Raw genomic sequence first — 23,263 nt, 5'->3', positions numbered from 1 at the left:
GCGAGATAGAGATAGAGAGAGAGAGGTGATAGATAGATAAGTAGATAGGTAGGTAGATAAGTAGATAGATAGATAGATAGATAGATAGATAGATAGATAGATAGATAGATAGATAGATAGATAGATAGATAGATAGATAGGCAGGCAGGCAGGCAGGCAGGCAGGCAGGCAGATTATAACTTTTATTCAACATTTTGTTTGTATCTGGCTTTAGGATTAAAGTTGAATTGTATAAAATGATCAGAAAGTTCCAAGGATCGGCTGTTTCTGAGACAACCCACCCCAATCTGTCTATCTTAGGGACACTGTGAGCAGGTACATACAAGACTAGATTATAAAGATATTTCACAGACTCATGAACACATGTCTTTCAATCTTCAATTCCATCTAGAAAAATACAGTTGTATTAAAAAAAAATGAAAGAGATGGCAGTTGCAGATTCTGGCCAGAATAAGAGAAATTTCTAAAGAGGGCGTTCAGTTTGGAACAGCTGCATAAAGGGTCAATTTCAGCCTTGGCTTTTGTCGCCTGCTTCCTCTTTTCAATCGCTCCTCAACAGAAGATCAAATTGGGATTCAAGGATTTCTTAATTGCTATAAGAAAGGGAACGAGAGAAAGGGAAATGAGGAAGGCCCAGCTGCAAACACTCCAATATATTATGCATTGATATATGAATATTAATTTTCAGGGAGTAACAATGCACCTGTCAAATGCTAGCAGGCAAAAGACATTTGCAGTTATTTTGCCTTTTTCTTCTATAATGACTTTTTTTTCTCTCTGCACAAATGGGGAAAGAGGAAAGAACAGCAGTGGGAGAAGACAGAATAGTCACTAAGAGAGAATAATGATGTTAAGATTGTGCTAACAAAATTGGATTGTTACATCTTTTTACATCTTACATTTTACATCTCTGGAAGCGTGCCAAGAGTCTTAAAATACCCCTGAAATGGAGAGAAGCAATATAAAAGAGTTGGGTCAAAACAGAACCCATCACGAGTGAACATTTTAAACTCATCTTCAAATTCCAACTCACCGCTGAAATTTCCACTGATCACATATGGAATTACTCCATCCGGCCATATCCTCTCCGGGCGGGAAGTGGCTGCCCGCCGACTCCGTGGCCGTGCCCAGCCCTGTTTCCATCGTCTCCTCTGCAGCCTTCCAGGTCTGATGTTGGTGCGGGTTGCACCTTTCCCTATGATGAGACAACAATCCAAGGGATTTGTGAGCACCACTCCTTCCCCAGGGCTCAACCAGTTGCATGATCTACTAAAAATAAATTTGTGTTGATCTTGCCCAGGGGTAGGCAAACCTTGGCTCTTTTATGACTAGTGGACTTCAACTCCCAGAATTCCTGAGCCAGCCATACTGAGGAGAAATGGAGAGGTTTCCATGCTGAGCCATACTGGCTCAGGAATTCTGGGAGTTGAAGTCCACGAGTCATGAAGGGGCCAAAGTTTCCCTCATGCTGGCTCAGGAATTCTGGGAGGGGTCTTCAAACTTGGCCCTTTTATGACTCGTGGACTTCAACTCCCAGAATTCCTAAGCCAGCATGAATTCTGGGAGTTGAAGTCCACGAGTCATAAAAGAACCAAGGTTGCCTACCCCTGATCTTGCCAAAAGTCATTTGATGATCAGCTTGTTCTGGGGAGGCTTATGGCCTTCTTCCTAAGTCCAAACTTCAATACACTGGATCTCATTGTCCTTTTACTAGCTGTTGAGGCCAGCCATTCAACATTTTTAACCGGAAAGCCTGTAGATGAGGAACTGGACTTCCTTTATCCTGCAGTTCTGAACTGAGAATGGGAACTTGGTATGTGTAATCTAATGAAGAGAAGGACCAGGGGTGACACGATAGCAATCGTCCAATATTTGAGGGGTTGTCACAGAGAAACGGGAGTCAACCTATTCCCCGGAGCACCTGAGGCCATGACAAGAAACAATGGGTAGAAGATAATTTATTAGAGATCCAATCTAGCACTAAAGAGGACTTTCCTGATAGTGAGAACAATTAATCAGTGGAATGGCTTGCTTCGGGGGACATTGGGGGTGCTCCATCATTGGTGGTTGTCAAGAGACTGGATAGCTATTTGTCCAGAATGCTATAGGGTTCTTTCTCTAGATTGCACTAAAAGACTTCCAAGATATTTTCCAACTCTGTTATTCTGTTATTTCCCCGCCTATCCTTTATCTTTTTAGACTCCTCTTGTTCATCTTTTTCTGTTTTTTTTTCTTATTGTGGATCGTTATTAAAGTATGATAAAGCCTAGCTAGCTTATTCGTAAGCAATGCATACTTGCCTGTGAAAACACAGTTTTCACCCAAGTTTGTCATGGCTTTGTTAAAACAAGGAGGAGTGAGGAAGGCAAGCCAAGGTCTTTCTCTCCAAGTCTTTTGGTCCAACGGCTGCCACCGCCTATGAAAGCAGTAGCTGGGAGAAGATCCTCCCCTAAATGTCCAAGAATGAAGAAAACAATGAGGCAGTTCAAACTCAAGGCTGATGCTTCACAGCCCAGATTTCTGGCAAGCTACCTCTTGGCTCTTGCAAAAAGTGAGCATTAGGGTCTGAATGTCTGCCTGGAATTCTCAGATCCTTTCCACGGCCCACCCTGGCTATAGATGGTAAGCCATAAAGTATAGATGTACAAGAAGGACTGAGGGTGGAAGTTCGTTCTCCGAGCTTGTGGGTTGGTTTCCGAACGTTTTATTACCGGGCTAGGTAACGTCTTCAGTGGAGTTTAAGGGATGTCAGTGTCAGTGTTCTTCTGCTTATAAGGGCCTTGTGTGGTCAGTAAGTCTTGTGATGGGGAAGTCACACTAGGTAAGAGTTACGTCAGGCAAGGACTTGCAATGGGTCAGGTGTGGATGGCATCCATGAGGTGATGGGGAGGTCATATCAGGTGAGTGTCATTGGAAGGTGAGATGCTGATGGGGGGGTTGCATGTGTTGGTTGAAGATCAATGCCATTGTGATTAGTGTTGCAGGCTTACTCTGCCCACTGCCAGGAGTTTGATCCTGACTGGCTCAAGGTTGACTCAGACTGTTGGGGGCAATATGCTGATGTTGTAAACCACTCAGAGAGGGCTGTAAAGCACTATGAAGCGGTATATAAGTCTAAGCGCTATTGCTATACTTGGTTCCCTTTTGGTCCTATCACTGCAACCAGAAGTCCACAAAGAACTCAGAACACTTTGTGGCCACACTTGCCCACAATCCAACCATCACCTTCAAGACTGACAAAGCTGATTGTCCCTTTTGTTCAAAAGCCCACAACATCTGTGAGTTAAAACAAACAGGCCAACCCTGAATGCTTGAAGAGCGTGTGGATAATTGCCAATTTGCATGCTTTGAATACTATGGATCCCGTCGTTTTTCACTCCTTTTCTCTCAGGGAAAGGCCACCTTGATGTAGTGACAAAGGCACCGGGCTAAACATCTGGAAAACACGGGTTCTGCATAAAGCCAGCTGGATGGCTTTGAGCCAGCCTTTCTCTCTCTGTCTTAGGAAGAAGAAGAAGAAAGAAAGGAAGGCGAGAAGACACTTCCTAAAAACGTTGTTCAGAATACTGTGGGGACCTGTCCAGGTAGTTGCCAGGAGTCAACAATGACTCATAGGTACACATACATTTTTATTTTTATTTTGGCAGACGTTAATCTACAGTTGAGCAAATGTCAGTGGTAGGGAGATCTCTTCAGTCCCGGGAAAAATCCTTCACATAATTGTCCTCATTCTGCTAAAAAAAAAAACACAGCTAAAAAACACTTGCCCTTGCTCAAAGATGGTAGGTATCTTTGCTCCTTTTGTCTTTTTCCTGGGGACCCCAGAATCCTGCCAATGTTATCGGTGGACATGTGCCAGGACTGCGCCTGCTTTCCATTCTCCACAGGAACAGCAGCTGAGCTAACAGTAGCACTGCACATGTCTGGTTTTCTTTTCACAGGGACATGATGGATGCAACGCTCCCTTTTCACACTCTGTTTGTCTTTCCTGCAATGACTCTTCTCCTCACTTTCGTCCTCTTTAGTTAAATTCCCAAGGAAGGCCTTCTCTGCAAAGGTTCTATACGGGTTAGTCCTCGGCTTACGGCTACACTTGAGCCCCAAATGTCTGTTGTTAAGTGGGACGTCTGTTCAGCGAGTTTTGCCCCGTTTTATGAACTTTCCGGCCACAGTTTGTCAAGTGAATCACTGCAGTGGACAAGTTAGTAACCTGGCTGTCAAATGAATTTGGCTTCCCCGTTGACTTTGTTCTTCGCCAAAGGGGAAATCACACGATCCACATGTTTCCAAATCACTTAACAAAGGTTTCACTTAGCAACATAAATTTTGGACTCAACGGTGGCCGTAACTCAAGGACTACCTGTATCTCCACCGCTAACATTCTGGAAGATTAGCAACCCTACCTGAAGTATTGGTAGCAGTTCTTTCAACTGTGTGCCGTGTGAGGTCCTCAACCCTGTCCACCTGGAACAACCTCAGGTCCTCTTCATCCAAGGCGATATCTCCTATAAAGGCGGCTGGAAAACAGAAGGAGAAAAGGGACTTACATTTTCAAACTGAGTGGATTTAAAAATGACGGTATTTACAGTACAGCACATTTAATGTACACTTTGATGTTCATCAAACTCAGCTGATTCACCGTGACACAAAGACGGCAGTAAAGACCCCCTTTTAAACTCCACTTACTCTTAAGCACCTCTAAATTTGTTCTCAGGGCATAAAAACGTATCTGGAGGATTTTCTCTTTGGATCTTGATGTCCCTTCGCATGTTTACATTTTTTTTAAAATGTTAAATCGGTAAAAAAAAAGTATCTTTAAAGAAGGACTTCAAAGCAGGCTGTCAATGGACACAGAAAAAGACATTCAACATTTTATGAACAATAAAAGAGCTATGAATTACTCCGCAAATCGGAGAAGGCAAAGAGACATCCATGGACAAATGGATTTTTAAAAAATTGTGTTTAGAGATAATGTTAAAGAGATACTGAACCAGGTGGCCCACCTTATCCAGCTGATTTTTTTGCTTAAAGAAGGGTAGAACTCACAGTCTCCCAGTTTCCAATTCAGCACTTTAACCATTACACCAAACTGCCTCTTGGTATTAGGGACAAGAGTTTAATCCTTGCCCCAATTCATTCTCCAAAGTTATTTGCCCTGTAAGATAGGTTCACCACCAAGACTGCCACAGTCTTAAAAATAATCATATTCATGAACTGTCTTATGTCCTTGTTGAAGCTGGATCACATTGTAGTTCAAAAATTTCATCAGTCTCCATTTGCTTTCAGGAAGTTCATATGGATGTTTGCAGAAGTGTGAAAAAATCCTAAAATCAGCTACCATGGAATTTTACTAAAGGCAATGTCTTCTTAACAATGCTAATTGGGACTGGAAACTCAATCATTAAGTGATGTGGTTGTAACTGAAAAACCATATGGCTGTGCCACTTAGCGATGGTCATCCCAGATGCCCTGGTTGCCATCATTAAGTAAGGATCGAGCAAATTATTTAAGTGAGGATCTTTCATGATTGAAACTTCTGACTTCCCACTGGCTTCCCCATTGACTTTGTTTGTGGGAAGCCAGCAGGAAGCCAACAGACTTCTCATGGCTGGCTGGGGAATTCTGGGAGTTGAAGTCTACAAGTCTTAAAGTTGCCAGGTTTGGAGACCTCTGGCATAGAGGAAAGATGGCTACTATGATGGATGGTTCCTCCCTGTCTCACCTTCTTCCATCAGCTCAGTTGGCAACTATCATGTTAAACATCTGGTCTCCATAAAGTCTACTGCATGTGCTAGAGATTTTTTTTAAAAAATTATTATTACATAAATTGTGTTAACCTCAAGTTTCTTCGGAAAGTTCCCTTTCTCAAACATCCTCCATCGCTTTCTCGGCACACCGATTTTGCCAAGTCAGTCTGAGCTCATTTAATCCAAGGGATACTCAAATAACCTCCCATTCATCTGCCATAGAAAGAATCAAAATCATATGGTTCAGTTGAACGAAACGGATAACAATGCACAGATCCTTTGTGCCAGATTGGATTCCGTTCCTTTTCAGCTCAGTTCCTAGCAAATTCGAAATTCTGCTTCCCTCTCTGCAATCACAACGCCAAAGAACCAAACATTCTGGCCGTGCATATACATTTCCACTTTTTACAGCCAGAAACCCTGAAAGCTGTAATTAAAACCAAACTGATTTTCACAAAATGCTTATTTTTGCGTTTTCTATCCACACGTCGCCACACTTAAAGCCATAACGAAATCTATAGAAGTCCAGGCAGAAGACAGGGGACCCATTCTTCTGAAAGACATTGGACAGATTAGTCCAGGGACTGCAGATGCTCCTTAAGCCAAGGGTGACCACTTGTGCATTGTAAAAAAAATATTGTCTCACGTCTCTGGGATGCAAATATTTGAACGCCTATCACGAAAATAGAAACAACAACAAATGTTGTAGAAACACCATCTTCACCTGACAAGATGGGAATATTTGAGGGACAGCTAATATTTGCTCTGACTTTGTGCTGTAAAATATTGTGAAATTAAACTGCTGGCTTATCCATTGTGTCTTAACTGCCCTGAAGGGGAAAATGCTCAGAGGACGCCAAATCTTTGCACAGTAAGGAACACATGAGGGAAGGAAGGGCAACGTAGCAATGCAGTTCTGGAATGCAACTCATGAAAATTTCTGGAACGTGAAATGGAAAGAACGACGGAGAGTGAGTGGAAGGAAGCAAAGCATGGCTTTTGGGTACCTCGCTTCCAAGCTCCTCAATATCCTGGTTAAGCCATCTTTTCTTGGAAACAGTAGAGTTGTCGTTCTCTTCCATCCTACTCCCTCCTCACTTCCTTTTTAACTAGCTATTAAAACACATGCATCTATTCATCTGTTTATTCAATTTGTTTGGCTGCTTAGCTCGGCAAGCGACTGTGGACGATGAACAGTCTTAAAATAAATTCCCAGAAATAGTAATAAAAGTTAAGAAGGTAAAGTTTTCCCCTGTCCAGTCATGTCCAACTCTAGGGGGTGGTGCTCACCTTAGTTTCCTAGCTGAGGGAGCCGGCGTTGTCTGAAGTCACTTCTGTGGTCATATGGCCAGCACGACTACATGCCGAGGCACGTGGAACGCTGTTACCTTCCCACCGAAGTGGTACCTATTTATCTACTCGCATTTGCATGATTTTGAACTGCTAGGTTGGCAGGAGCTGAGGCAAGGGGAGCTCACCCCGTCACGCGGTACTTGGGTCTTGAACTGCAACCCTTTCAGTCAACAAATCCAGTGTGCCTTAACTCTTAGGCCACTGCACCCCACCAGAAATAGTAATGGGGAATAGTAAATTAGAATAATGAAGGATAATATTAATGAAGAATAATAATAATAGGTGCCTTGGGTGCAATCCCTAAACAACTGGAGCACCACTTGAACACCATCAGCATTGACAAAAATCAACATCAGTCAATTGAAGGACCTGGGATAGATTTTGATACATTTGGTAGAAGCATTCTTTGACTTGATTCTGTAATAAATCAGAAGCTTCCCAAAACCCCGAATATTGGTAGCTTTCTCTTGATGCTGCTGCCTTCATCAATTTTTCACCGTCAGTTGTATTCCATCATCTTCAACACTTTTGCCTGCCTTCATGCTATGATTATTGTTATGACTACTTTAAACTAAGGAACTGAAATAACGAACACCGGTCTCTCACAATATTTTCAACTGAGGGCGCCAAAATATTAGGAGGTTTTGTGTTAGCATTAGATACCGGCCACACAAACACACCACCATTTTCAGTGCCCCTCAGTATCCTTCAGCCCAAAGGTTGGGAACTTCTACACCAATTCAAGCAATGCCGCAGATTTAGCTTCCAGTTCCAACAGTTGAACTCAGAATATTTGGTCTGAAATGTCACAGAGACACCCACAATTTCAGCCTAACTTTGATAGTGAGCCTAGAAACGTTTCCAAAGAGCCAAGTTGGCAGAGCTGCTGCATGTGTGAACGAGCCCCTTGTTTCAGAGACTTCAAAGCGTTCGCAAACACAGTAAAGAAATAAGTTTAAATTGAAGAGATTTACTCGCTAGAATTGCCTGTTCCCAACCGAAGCAGTATGAAAAAGCGTAATTACAAAGCCATGCCTATGTGGAGAAAGAATGTAGAGATTCACAGAGAAAGCCGGTTGATAACAGCTGTGCAACGAATTGACTGCTTAATCATCTGAGTTAATGCCAACCACAGACTGAGCCTTCAAAGGCAGAGAATGACCAAGTGCTTCTCATCTCATCTTAAGCATCTCAATCCAACCGATATGTTAAGACTTAGGGATCTTGGGCTTTTTAACATGGAAAAAAATTGTAACTTTAGATTGAGGCACCCTGGGGACCGACTCTTAACAATACATACTTCTCTTTGTTCCCGTGAAACCAGTCTGCTGATTTCTTCTGATGTTTGTTTATGTATTATTCAGCAATCCTCACCCTCTTAGATGGACAGGAACATGTCAGAAGCGGTCTCAGCTCTTTGCAACCTACCATTGTTTATTTGGCAACAATATAGATGCATGGATTTGAGAGGGTGAATGCGGGATTACAAAGAGGCACAATACGTACGTACACATTGTGATTTCACTGCTGTTGTGAATGACCACTATGTTTACCCTGTGTACACAATACTGACTGCGCTTGCTACAAGGTTCTTTTTTGTGTATTTGCTAGAACAGACAAGACTGAATTATTTCTGCAAAACGGATAGGTAGTGTGAGAATAAAGGATTTGCGTGGCATGCGTAATTTTACTGCTCTGGAATAATCTAGCCCTTTGCTAAAATATTCTTGTTTCACAGGGGAAGGGAAAACAGAGAAGACATCAGCAGCACAAAGTACTGATGTTGAAATGGTTTCAGAAGAGCCAACACAATTACAGGTAAACCTTCACTTACGACCACAATGGAGCCCAAAAATTCTGTTACTAAGTGTGACATCTGTTAAGTGAGTTTTGCCCCATTTTATGACTTTTCTTGCCACAGTTGTTAAGGGAATCACTGCAGCTGTGAAGTTAGTAACCTGGTTGTTAACGGAATCTGGCTTCCCCATCAACTTTGCTTGTCAGAAGGTCGCAAAAGGGGTTCACAAGACACCCCCCCCAGGACACTGCAGCCGTCATAAACACGAATCATTTGCCAAGCATCTGAGCGGCTTATGCAGGTAGTCCTCAACTTACAACGGCCTTGAATAAAGTGATTTCTGACCGTTTTTCACACTTAACCATTGCAATCAAAATTCGGATGCCTGGCAACTGACTGGGAGAAGGAAACAGAGATACTTAGAATCATAGGCGTGGAAGGGACCCTGGAAGCATTCTAGAGTCCAAACTATTGCCCAAGTCAAGAATCCTCAGACCAACCACTTCTGAACCTTTGCTTGAAAACCCTCCAGTAATGAGGCACCCATGTCTCTAGAAGACAGGTGGTTCCACCACTTAACAGCTCTCAGTCAGAAAATTCATCTTTAAATTTGGATCTATTTCTGCAAAGCTTCCATCCATTGTTCTGGAATGGGCAACAGTTCCATCTCAAGGGTGAGATAGAGTACGGGGCAATAGGCTACATTCAGAGACACTGAGATTTTCTAAGCAGGAACAGAGAGTTGGTGAAAAGCATCACGGTGGAAGGCAATGGTCTCATGCGTTCCAGCTCTTCTCTTTCATTTCTGCTCATTCCAGGTTCCCTCCCAGGCAGCTGGTGCTTATAGGTTAGTTACAGCCCAGGCAGGCTGGCAAATTACCCATTCAACTGTGCCAAGGGAAGTGTAGAACAATACACAGTGCCATGTAGATGATTGGGTGATTGCCAGCAGCAGCCGGCATTCCCAGCAAACTTCTCTTGAGTGAGTGGCAGCTGGATTGCGTGGGCCTGTGGTTTCTCTTCATCATCTGGTGACGATTTGGGTGAATATGACACTTCTGACCTGTAGCCCAAAGTACCAGTACCAATTCTGTCCTTCTCCAGAGGTTACGTTCACCAAGTTAACCTAAGTTAGTTTGGTTTCTGACGTCAATTCCCAACACAATGAGCTTTGAATTTGATCCCACTGAGTATTTGCAGAGCGCTGACTAATATTGACGACAAGTTAATTCATATTTTCTAGATCCATGTGGTCTGCTTGGTTGACATGACCAAGCAGCCAAACTGTTTCATCTCTTCCTTGGCAACATGCTGGCTCCTGTGAGATAATCATTTTTGTTTCCGCTGCTGCTTTCCAGCCTGGGCACTTGCTTGTGGCTGTAGAGACAGCTCACGATGGCATTCGATATAAAAGAAGTCGGTGACAATAGCTACTTAACATTGTGATGCACTGGGCAGAAACAATCATATCATTTACTACCTTTTCTTCAAAAATTGTTATTCCCAAGTCTTTAAGACTGAGAGAAGGAAAAGGTAAAGGAAGACTCTCTGGATTTTACTCCGCTAGTTGAAGCTGACTTTAGGTGGCGATGCTCATCTCTGCTTCAAGGCCACTGAGACAGTGCTGTCCAAAGACATTTCCCCAGTCATGTGGTTAGCTGCTACTTCCCCACCGAAGTGGTACCTATTTATAAACTCACATTTGCATGCTTTTGAACTGCTAGATTGGTAGGACGGGAGCTCACCCCATCATGTGAGCTCGGATCTCAAACCTGGATTGCTGGCTTTCCAGCAGACAAGTCCAGGGTCTTAACCGCTGAGTCACCACACCGCCCTCCGTTGAAGTACACAGAAGAGCATAATGGCTTGAACTATACGTTATTGTTACTTTTGGCTTTTGGTTGCCGGCTTTCCAGCCAACAAGCCCAGTTCTTGTTAGGCACATGAATTAACAGAAAAGCCGAGAAAGAGTCAGAGTAGGAACAACCCATTTACAGGAAGGTATTTGAACAAGAACTTCATATTGAAGATATACGATATCAAAGATCCATATTTGGTACGGAAATGATATAATTCCCTCTTCTTGATGCCACAATGTGTTCCTAAGCATTTTTTACCTGAATATGAGATTTGCACTGATTGAAAATTTAAAAAAGCTTAGAGCTTTTTTAGGAAAGAGGCAGTTTATACTTCTAATTGATACACACACATATATAAAACCACGTCACCTCAAGACAGACAAACTGAGACAAGTTTGGACTTAAGTGCTTATCAAAACACGTTTCGGAATGATTTACATTTTTCTTTACATTATTTCAGTAGGTAACATGAAGTACAAATTCCCCTCCCTATTGCTGTGATGACAGAGAAGACTTAAATTTGACTACCTCAGCTGGCATGGAGAGCCAGTTGGGACTCCATCTAAGAGTCTAGACAGAAGCTATGCTATTCAGCAAGGGCTGAATTTTATATATACGCCTTCATTCTATTCTATAATTTACTAAATATTAGAGTATTCCTTAGTTTGGAGGGATACCGATTATTAGTAGGTATTCCAACCCAATTTAGACTTGTTCTGAAGGTTAACATAGCTATAATTGCCCACGGGATGACTTAACATCAGAAATCAAGGCAAGATCAATTTGGTAACTTTACGTAACATGGTGGAACTTCTGGCTTGGTCATTTTGAGCTAGGAGAGGTTGCTTTCTAGGACAGAGGTCCCCAACCTTTTAGGCACCAGGGACCGGTTACATGGAGAGAGGTTTTTCCGTGGACCTAGCTCAGTGGTGGTGAACCTATGGCATGGGTGCCAGAGGTGGTACTCAGAGCCCTCTCTGTGGGCACATGCGCCGTCACCCCAGTCCTAGGCCTTCAGCTGGGTTTATAAAACCTTTTCGCTTAGGCCTCCGCTGCCATGTGCAAAAAAAAAAAAAAGTTCAATCAGTCAATTTAAACTTCTCGCAGGAAAAAAAAAGATCTTGTAAAGTTGGAATTGATTGATTGAACTTTTTAGTCCCACCCAGTCTGCTGTTACCACTGCAGCCATGCCCACTCAATGGGCCACACTCACCTAATGGGCCACACCCACCCGGCACCTGGCAATGCATAAGTGGGTTTTGGGTTTGGGCACTCGGTCTCTAAAAGGTTCGCCATCACTGACCTAGCTAATACTTGGGAGAGTTAAAACCCTACCGTGTCTGAAGGACACAAAGTTAGAAAGGGCTATTCTATGTCTCCAGGAAGAGCAAAGCAACAACTGCTACAATCACAGGAGAAATTCATCATGGAAAAGGCAGAGAGAGAGAGAGAGATTTACAGCAGTGAAAGATATTAACCAAATTGGCTGCCAAACAGATTTGGCACTATTAGGATCCAAAGTAAGTGTCATTTTTAAAAGATGAGTTGGTCTTGCCAAATACTGGTGTAAATTAAATGCAACTGCTTGGCAAGGGGTGCCTGCTCATAAGCCAAAGAAAGAGAGGCAGGGAACAGCTGAAGCCATCTTTCCCCAGTGTAACTTTGATGGGCATAAAGAAATGCCCCTATCCCGACAGATGGATGCTAGAGGAGGCAAACAACTTGGACTGGACCAGGGTTCTCGGGTGATAGAACCCACAGATGGATTGAACGAGACATTATTTAATCAGGTCAAGACAATGGACTGGTTAACCGGAAGGTTGGCCGTCCAAGACCCCGCATGACGGGGTGAGCTCCTGTCCCTTGCCCCAGCTTCTGCCAACCAGATTTCCTCAACAACGGTGTGAGTCACTTAATTGCGGTGATTTGCTTAACAATGGTGGGAAAAGGTCATAAAATTGGGTGTGACTCACTTAATAATTGTCTTACTTAGCAATGGAACCTGTGCTCCCAATTGTGTTTTTTAGTCAATGACTATCTGTATTATCTATCTCTTGGAAGAGATGCAAGACTATAGTTATCGCAGCAACAATGCAACAATGGCCGATAATCTAACTATAATGAACAACTTCAGCAAACAAACGTTTAGACCAGGGGTCTTCAAACTTGGCTCTTTTATGACTGGTGGACTTCAACTCCCAGAATTCCTCAGCCAGGCATGCTGGCTGAGGAATTCTGAAAATTGAAGTCTACCAGTCATAAAAGGGCCAAGTTTGAAGACCCCTGTGCTAGATGTATCTGTTGGTCAGTGAGTTATTGCTGTGGAACTAGAACTAGGACTATGTCAGTCTCCATGTCATTGGGCAAGAAATTGTTTTGTTGGTGGTCATGGTGCTTTTTCTTTCCTCCAGGTCCAATGCAGGCATGTACTTTCCACATTGTGTGTTAGCAGCCCTTAAGTCAGGGGTCTTCAAAGTTGGCCCTTTTATGACTTGTGGACTTCAACTCCCAGAATTCCTCAGCCAGCATGCCTGGCTGAGGAATTCTGGGAGTTGAAGTCCACCAGTCATAAAAGGGCCAACTTTGAAGATCCCTGATTTAGACCGACAGACCTCCCAAGAAACTGGACGCCAACACATAAGGTGTTGATGTCCCCCACCCAAAAATAGCAAATGGAGGCTATAAAATAAGTAACTTTCTGAATAGGAATTTTTTTTTACTACAACCAGAACTTCTGGAGCAACAAAGATACACTGCTTTTCTGTCGTTGCCATCTATTACCAGGTAGAAAGGTGCAATTAGAAATGCAATCAGTGTTTTGGCTTCCAAATGCTAATTGTACAAAAAGCAGGTAAGCTCTTTTTATTAGCCCCTCTTTTGCAAGAAGGCTTAGCCAACCATATAATGAGCTGGCCAGATCCCAAATATACACAAAAGGGTTTTGGACAGGGTTTTACCAAGTCTTAAGATTGCCGGTCACTTCAGACGATCTAGTCTAGATAAGTGTTTGGGTAGATGTTAAGAAAAGAACCAAGGAACGGAACGGGCTGCAAGCAAAAGTTCTTAAGAGCATAAATTTGGTTTAATGGGACTAGAAAGTGGGAAACCATGGATTCAAGTCTCAGCTTAGCCATGAAAAGCAGCTGGCTGACTTTGGGCAAGTCCCTCTCTCTCAGCCCAACCCACCTCTCAGGGTTGTCGTGGTGGGGAAAATAGGAGGAAGGAACAGTAGTGGGATTCAAATATGTGAACAGCCGGTTCTCTGTGTGGATGCTACTTCCGGAAGTCCATTCTGGGCCTGGGCAACAAAAAATTAGCTACCGGTTCTGCCAAAGTGGTACGAACTGGCTGAATCCCACCACTGGGAAAGAAGGTGTGTCAGGTATGGTCACCGCCTTGAATTATTTGTAAAAAATAAATAAATAAAATAAAGCAAGCATGCCACCTTAACCCAAGAATAGAAAGCTCTGTCCCTAATAAGAATTAATGTAACTGGTTTTCAAAGAAAAACAAACAGTAGAATCTCTGTTCTTGCTGAAAATCTATCCATCCCAATCATAATTGCAACATATTATTGCTAGTCAAGACAATTTGCAATCAATTCATCCTATGTTGACTTGTTGGTGAAGTTTCCCATCAAACAAGCCCTATTTCCATCAAGCACATTTCTCTCCCCCCCCCCCACCAGTTTGGCCACATGACTGTTTCCATTCAAGGTATTCCTTTTCTTATTGTGCATTTCAAATTAGAAACATTCATAAGGGTGAGCTGCTCTTGCGAGCAACATATGCGTGGAATGAACTGTGGCTTTGCCAAATGTGGGATGTGTTGTATCTTGTTTCCTTGTGTGGACACAGATTCAAGAGTACAATTGGCAGCAGGAAAAGTTGGGGATAAGTAAGTGCTTAGTATATCTGTGTTCTGAAATTATAGAGGACGAAATAGACTCTGCTCTGAAATCTAGAAAAAATGGTGTTCTCTGTAATACCATACAGTTGGCACAGAACTACTGCCAACTGACCTAGTAATGCCCAAAAGCTGAACATAAAAATGGACCCAGACATTAGTGGTCAATTCTAGGGCAATGACTCACTGCACCTCCTCAAGGAAGCAGAATTAAATCAATTCCAGGCCTCAGGTGTCATTTCTCTATTAATGCAACTGAGTTCTCCTGTTGGAATGAGCTAGGAGTCTGGCTGGGCCAAACGTTATTCCAATGGCTGTGCATGCATCTCGTCTAGCATTGTGGCAATCCACTTTTCCAGTGACACTTCCAGCTTCCTAATGGAAGCTGCCCATTGGCACAAAACCTTGTCACTGCCGTATGGTGACGCTGTGGGAATGTAGAAGGAGAAGGAGCGGTAGAACCTGGGGACGGAGTTAAAAAAGGGATCAGCCTGGAATCCCTACATAGTCACAAGCAAACTAATTCCAACCCCCTTGAATTCTGTGCTCCCTTATCTAATTCCAAGCGGGTGCTGACTCTTTGTTGAGAAGATTCCTCTGCATAGCCATGAATAGCAATAAATCAGTTTAGCTGGACCTTCATGTGTAGATATGATATTTTGCACCTGAGAGGAACCAACACAAAAATCAGTGTCCGGTGTTAGCATCAGTGGACCAACAGAGTGCTTAATTGTGAGATGGTACAAATCCAGATCTTGTAACCTTGAGTTTTTAAATGGGAATCCATAGAAAAAGAGCAAAGACAACCCTTTCTAGATATATTCTGATATTGTAGTCACAATGTTCCATCTTGAGGATTCCACCCTCTCAAAACTATGTTCTGCTATCCTATCAGAAAAGCAAACTAAGAGGTAAACAAAGAAAATTACTAAATTATAATCCCAAGTAACACTAAAAGCTTTAACAAAGTTGTTGTTGGTGCCTGCATTAAAGTCCTGGGTGTCCAAATCACTTCATTTATAAGACTAGATTTAATTAATACTAGTGATTCAAATAGCTTTGGTTCAGAATCCTGTTGGATCCTGTATTAGCACTTTTATTCTGATTATTAAAAATGCATCAGACCAACGGCCTTAAAAAGTGCTTCATCACAACATTTCAACCCAAAAAATAATTCAAAGAGCTTGCAGCTTGCTTGGAAAATATTCCCTGATGCCAAAAATACTTTCTCTGCCTGCCAGGCCCTTATTAATCAGAGCTGCTTTTGGCTCAGTAATTGGCAGGCCAGCATAAGAGAAAGGAGGGGGCTGGACCCCCAATTCAGGCAGAATGAAGGATTGAGGGCCAATGCCTGGACCGACAGCAGGCCAGATTGCATCCCAGGGTTTCTCTTTCTGATGAAATGAGATGCAAATTGCAGATGACCTGCAAATGTCATCAACACGCACCAGACGTTTAGTTCCTTCCTCTCTGGAAAAATGAAGGCCTGAGGGTTGACCTTTGTCTCTGGTCCAGCCCCACATTTAATCTGAACCAGTTTAGGCTGAACCATAATGTTGTTTTCTCTTATTAAAAACAAAGTGAAGCAAAACAAAACATACACATTGGGCAAGATTGCTTGGGAAATTTGCTGGGACAGGCTGACTTGATAAAGCAAAAGGCCAGACCTCCTTGTCGTTCTGCTAATTGTGAGAAAGGAAGAGGACGTTTGGTACAGCAAGGCCAAAGACAGAACAAGGTTATCTTGTGCTTGACATTCATTTTTTCTTTTTCTTTTTTGGCTGGGCTGTTTTTTCTATCTAAAAAAGTGTTTCCTAACCTCAGCTGCTTTAAGATACGTGGATGTCAATTCCCAGAATTCCCCAGCCATCCCTGATTTGATAAGAGACCAATTTGATCCATAAAAATGTAATTTGGCCTTCCATCCCTTTTTATTGTTCTCATTGTTGTTCAAATGTCTCCCTGTCTGACCACAGAAGAATATCTACAGGAGTCAACCATAAAAAAAAAAAAACAATTCACAAATATTAATGTAGGCTAAAAGTCTTTGATGGTGAAGAGGCTATCAAATAAAGCACGAATTTCTGGTTCTGTTCCTTATTCGTTGTACATAAAGCAAGGATCCCTATTATTTTCTCCAAAAGACTGAGTTCATACATTGTGCTAAATTGATGTGTTGAACAAGTCTTAACAACCTAGTTCACATGGAAGATTAAGCCAGAGCAAATCTTTACAGTTAGTCCTCAACACCCACAAGTGAGCCCAAAATTTCTGTTGTTAAGCAAGACAAGCTGTTAAGTAAATTTTGCCCCATTTTATGACTTTTCTTGCCACAGTGAATCACTGTGCAATTGTTAAGCTAGTAACACGGTTCTTACGTGAATCTGGCTTCCCCATTGACTTTGCTTGTTGTAAGGTTGTAAAAAGGTGATTACGTGACCCTGGGACACTGCAACTGTCACAAGTACACGCCAGTTGGCAAGTGGCCAAATTTTGATCACGTGACCATGGGAATGCTATAATGATTGTGTCAAACATGGTCATAAGTCACCTTTTTTCAGTGCCGTTGTAATTTTGAACGGTCACTAAAGAAGTTGACGGCTAGCTGTATTATGATCGTAGAGCAGCATAGAGGATTGAGCCATAATTCAACTGACCTATTTTTGACATCACCCATCAGACAACTCACTTATATGGTAGGAAGCCCCCCTGGTTTCATAGTTTCCCAGCTAGCCTAAATTTTACAAGGTTTCTCAAGAGAGTTCCTGCAATATGAATATTCCTCCTAATGAATCACTCAAAAGCTGCTGCGTCAAAACTTCAGGGAATTCTCTCTGAGCTGTAACAAACTAAGGCTTGACCAACTTTTTCCAATGGTTGGAAGGAAGCTTAATCCTTACTTGACCCTTAAATCTTCCTTTTAAAGTGTTCTTCAAAGGATGATGTAATCCCAGCATTTCAGTCAATGAAAACAACGCTTTTATTATGACAGAGATGGGTCGCGAAAGCACTGAATCCCAAATGGGGAAAGTGAAGTTGCGCTTTTTAATAAACGACCCAGTCATCCCTTGTTGTCTCTAGCTGCTCTTTCAGATGCCTTTGTCGGTACAATTTCTTCTGTCTTTGAGATCATTTCTGTGGCTTAAGGACAGAAATTACCTCAGAGGAAAAAGAAATTTTACTTTTCTGACGAAGGAATTGTTTGGCTTTACACTGTAATTTTAAAAGCCACTGTAGGACCTCAGAGAGATTCAGGAGGCCCAGGATGGGTTGACTGCAGAAAAGATTAAGAAAAATTAAGTTGGATTTAAGAAGCCTTGAAAAACTAAGGGTGGAATGCTTTATGATGCACCCACATCAGGTTTCTGGAAATAGAAAGTCCAGTGGATTAAGCAGGTCCACTGTGTGCTGTGATCCAAGATCCACAATCCAACAGATTGTTGAGAAGACAAGATAAGAAACAAACAGAACAAACTCAGTTGAATCTGGATCTCTCCAGTCCTAGGCCAGCACCTTAATCACAATGCATCTTTTAATGAGGCAAAGTTAAGATTAAAACTAATCCACAAACTTCCTTCTTTGGTCCCATAAATATTAAATTTGGGAACCACCTTATGGGAGTTGATTTCAGGGTTAAAAGCCAACCATTCCTAAGATAAGAAAATAGGAATCTTTGTCAACTCAAATGAGATTCAAATGTTCTCTCCAATATTAGGATGTTCATTACAAAAACAGGGGAGAAAAAATACAGTGTAGAATGTCTGTCGAAAATAATTCTAGAGAGATACCAAGTTATCCTGTGTATTTAGGGTTGTTAATTGGATTTGTACCGGAAAGATTTCAGTGACAATCTCTGCAACTACAGGTATACTAGCTTATATTTATTTTCTGTCTGGGATGATGGCACATGATTCACATCTAAATAAGTAAGTACCTTTTCAGACATCTGTTGGGTAACTTGTACACCCAGACAAAAGCATCAAAGCAGCTCTTACAGGATAGAGACACTTTTACATTCAGAAAGTAACAAACTCTAGCCAAATAAGGAAAGAAAATCTTTATAAAATGTGAGTTTATTTTAGTTTAAGACAGTTATCACTGTCAATTCTAAAGATAACTCTATTGCCACCAATTACATTAGGGGTAATTTACTTGTCAGCTTTGGAAGTTAGTCTAAATTAATGTGACTTCTCATTTCTGGAAAGTTCTCATTAGTAGCCTTCAAGGAATTGAGAAACATCTTGTGGACACTGGAATCAGACAGCAGAGACTGCCTCTGGATTTCTAGCAATTTTAGATTGCATCTTCCTCCTTGATTGATTAAGTGTCATCACAATAATGATGATGCTAGCAACCACTTGGTTTGATTCGCTGCAGAATGATCTGTCTAAGGTAGCCTTTTAAGTAATATACAATAGCATATTAATTGCTGTTGTTACTGAATCCGACCACTTGCCATTGTTTCCTTCTTCTTTTCCTTTCAAACATTATAACCAAGGCATCCCATTCTGAGTGATGTGTCCAAAGGTTATATTTGAATCCTGGTTATTAGTGCTTCAAGTGAGAATTCAGGCCTGATTTATTCTATGATCTATTTGTTTGTTTCCTTGGGTGTCTGTAGAATCTTCTCCAGCATCGAAGAACAAATGTCTCAATACTCTATTCTGTTCTTCTAAATCCAACTTCTGTATCCACTGAGTGTCATAAGAAGAGCTGATGCCTGAACAAGTCTAATGGTTAGAGTCAGATGACAACATACAAACACCATCTCCAAGGCTGTCACTACCAGATTGGCCATAGATTGAGCTGAGACTTTCTGCATGCAACACACAGGTTCTATCACTGCAATGTTGTTCTTCAAAACTATGATCTATGATAGGAACCAAGCACAACCACAGACTCCTATCTTATGCATATGTTCCCAAGAGGAAAACAAACACAGCCATAATTTGAGTGAGGAGCACTATGTAAAGTCAGCTGCTTTTGGAAAGAAACCTGAACTTCTAAACTGAACTGAGGTCAGGAGCAAACGGTACTTATCATTTCCAGGAAAAGTCAATTATGCAAAGCTTAGATTATTTTAACTGGGTAGTCAGTCCAGAAACCACTTTTTTTCCCCACTCCTCCATGTGAACAGGATGCTAACTAACTGGTCCTAATAGGCAATCTTAAAGCCACTTTCCCATCGCAATGTTGCTTTTAAAAAAAGATATTAAATAAATGTCAAAAGGAATAATATAGTCAGGGCTTTTTTTCTCATAGAACACCCAGAATGGAGTTCCGGTACCTTTTTTGGATGGAACCTTGTAGGGTAGGCAAGGCGGGTTGTATGACATGTGTGAGTTCCGGCACCTGTTTTTTTTTTTTTTAGAAAAAAAGCACTGAATATAGTAGTGTATTGTTTAAATGAAACACTGACATGAACCATGGGAATTAGCTGAAAGTCCCTACTGAAGGCAGTTGTATGTATTTAGAGAGTTATAAGGAGCATCCTAAAATCCCAAATTACTGTATTTTTAAATTGTTCCATTCACACATGCAAGGAAATGTGGCACTAGAATCTTGGGTAGCGTTTACATGGCTAGAGTTTAAAGTAGCCATCAGCTAAGTTAAGCTATCACATACAAATAGCAACCAGCAAGGCAATCGTTTTTGAAAAAGAAAAAACATGCAATAGTTTTTGGAAAAATAAGCCACTGGCAAGCAGCTCAAGATGACTTTAATTCTGCCAGATAGAGAGAGAGAGAGAGAGAGATACAAATAAGGAAAAAACCCACCATTGACAGTTCTCAACACACAGGTTTGGATGAGCAAATGGAATAAGTAAGAGAGTATTCTGAAAACTATTCATTCTGGAAGAGAAAAAGGAAGTTCGAAGACCAGGATTGCTTAAACTTATTTATAAAGGCGATAGATAATGTTGATTAAACTGGGTATTTTAATAGGTGATAGTAACCAGTGGAGAATTCAATCTATACAGACCTCCTGACCAATTAGCAGGATGCTAGTTATACAATCAGCATATTATCTTTAATTAATAGTTCCACTGTCACAGGATAAAGTATCACTGCTGCTCATACACATGCTGGCAAGCGTGTGATTAAATACAGCTGTGGGATCATGATTTTAAAATAACCTTTTGAAAATAAGAGAGAAGGAACTTAGCATTTGAACAACAGCACAACACAAGTTTTCAGTTTGGTTACCCCCAAATCTAGTCCCGTTTCTGTATTGCATTGTTACAAATGAGTTATTCATGAAAAGATTGATTGATTTATCGTGTGTTTACCTGCATAGCTGCCATACAGTATCTCAAAAAGTGATTCTGGGTGTTGAATCCTATTTTCCCAAGAGAAATTACATACCACGTGCAATGAATACCGTACAATTTCTCCTCTTTATGAGCCCTTCCAACATAGAACAAGCAAGTTAAAGCTACACACACACACACACGTCACTGAAACATCTGTATGATGTGGCTGCATTTGACACAGAAACTGATATAAGTAAAGGAAACCAGAAGATATGATTAAAGGACTCCATTTATAGCTATAAAACAGACTCTGCCCATTACAGTTGTAAGTTGCGACAGACACGAAGTGGGTCACCCACGTGACCAATCCAACAATTGTTTTTGTGGCAGCCATTAAATGAACCTGGAACTTCTAAAGCGAAAGTGATGATCGTTAAGCAAACCCAATGTTTGCCATGGAGCGTTTTTGGAGAAAACCAGAAGTAAATACCTGTTTTTGGCAAAAAAAAAAGTCATTAATTGTAGTCACGAACAGCTTTCAATGCAGATTGGTTGCTGAGCATCAGAATTTTGGTCCTGTGGTGTGGGTGGGAACAGCTGTCAGAACTTTGGGGGGGGGGTCCAACTTTGAACAATTGCTAATAAGAGCTGTGGTGGTGCAGTAGCTAACATGCAGTATTGCAGGCTAATTCACTGCTCACTTCAGGAGTTTGATTCTGACTGGCTCAAGGTGGACTCACCTTCCATCCTTCTGAGTCGGTAAAATGAGGACCCAGATTGTTGGGGGCAAATATGCTGACTCTGTAAACCGCTTAGAGAGGGCTGTAAAGCACTGTGAAGTGGTATATAGGTCTAAGTGCTATTGCTAATTGACTAATCGTAAGTTGAGAACTCTGTCTGTACTTGGATACAGAAAAATAATAATGCAGTCCCCTGTCCAAAATGTATGCCAACACAGTTAAAAATTTCCAGCACGGGGATGACAACTTCCTAAGGAATTTCTACAATTTGAAGAAATATATCTCTCAAAAACGTCATGCTGAAATGGAAAAAAATATGGAAAGGCATGAAGCAAAGAAACTATATATTGCTGATTATGGGTTATCAAGCAGACATATAGATAGGTCTTCTCCAGGATGATCAGTCCTTCACCTTCTGAGTCCTTCAGATCTTCCAACAGAATGCCCATTGTTGCTGTTATCTTACTGCTACAAGGGGCGGGATGGCTCAGCAGTTAAAGATGCTGAGCTTGTCAGCTGGAAGGCTGACAGCCCAGGTTCGAGACTTGAGCACCTTGCAATGGGGTGAGCTCTCGTTTACTTGCCAGAGCTCCTCCCACCTAGCAGTTTGAAAACATGCAAATGTGAGTAAATAAATAGGTACCACGTTAGTGGGAAGGTAACAGTGTTCCTTGTGCCTTGACGTACAGTCATGCCAGCCACACAAACATGGAAGCGTCTTTGGACAACACTGGTTCCTTGGCCAAGAAATGGAGATGAGCATCACCCCCTAAAATTGGATTCAACTGGACAGGGGAAACCTTTACCTTTATGCTGCCATTGGATATCATTGTCTTCTCTTTCCATCTTTCCTGGCATTATGGGCTTTTCAAGAGACCTGGGACTTCATATCATATGTCAAAAATATGTTAATTTGAGTGGGCATTACTGTCCTGAATGAAGCTCTGAATTTTATTCTATGATATGTTTGTTTTCTCAGTTCTCCGTGATATTTTTTTTAGTTGTCTCCTCCACATCCAAAGTTTCACAGTTTCATTACTCGATCTTTCTATTTTTCAAAGTCCTTTTCTCATTTCCAAAGAGTGTCACAAGGTAAACATGGCCTGCATGATTCTCATCTCGTCCAGTGTATGCACACTGATTTCAAGTTGAAATGGCAACATCAAAGGCAATAGCTGCTTTGAAAAATCAACTTTGTTTATTATTGTTTATTATTATTCTATGCAGTTGGATGTCGAAGGAAGTAATTAAAAGCTATTTTAGTAAAAAAAAAAGAAAGTTAAGGGAGTAGATCTATCTTGGCCGCAGAAGAAACTTTAGGTGTGTCACAGCATGTGAATCTCTCTTCCAAGTCCTTTACTGCTAGATACCAAGACCTTGGTACTTTCTGATCTTGGTTGTTTTCTTGCAGGTTGTTGTCTTCCTAATAACTGAGCACTGATGATGTGACTCAGTTTGGATACTGAAACATCTGGAAGAAAATAGCCAAGCTAGAGAGCACCAAGGACCCCTCATTTCAACTCTGAGCTACAAATATTCTCCAAGACCCAGTCTGTGGTATCTTTCTTGATTGCTAGTTCCTTTATGGTTGATATTGTTGTCAATCC

The 23,263-nt window shown here is 41.6% G+C and overlaps 1 protein-coding gene across 4 annotated transcripts in view; it reads right to left on the bottom strand.

The window, feature by feature from the left end:
- The window catches only part of BMP1 (bone morphogenetic protein 1), an 83,561-nt gene that overhangs the window by 39,455 nt on the left and 20,843 nt on the right, over positions 1–23,263 (bottom strand). For all 4 annotated transcript variants that reach the window (XM_039354258.1, XM_039354260.1, XM_039354259.1 and 1 more), the window contains 2 exons: positions 4,404–4,517; positions 1,034–1,195 (listed from right to left, as the gene is read on the bottom strand). In XM_039354258.1, coding sequence (XP_039210192.1) covers positions 1,034–1,195; positions 4,404–4,517 — 276 coding nt within the window. The remainder of the gene's footprint in view (positions 1–1,033; positions 1,196–4,403; positions 4,518–23,263) is intronic.

This window comes from Crotalus tigris, unplaced genomic scaffold (genome assembly GCF_016545835.1).
Source record: "Crotalus tigris isolate CLP2741 ecotype Arizona unplaced genomic scaffold, ASM1654583v1 scf7180000018549.3470463, whole genome shotgun sequence".
Lineage (NCBI taxonomy): Eukaryota > Metazoa > Chordata > Lepidosauria > Squamata > Viperidae > Crotalus > Crotalus tigris.
Note: the sequence above shows the minus strand (reverse complement) of the source record. Positions and strands in the feature narration are given on the sequence as shown.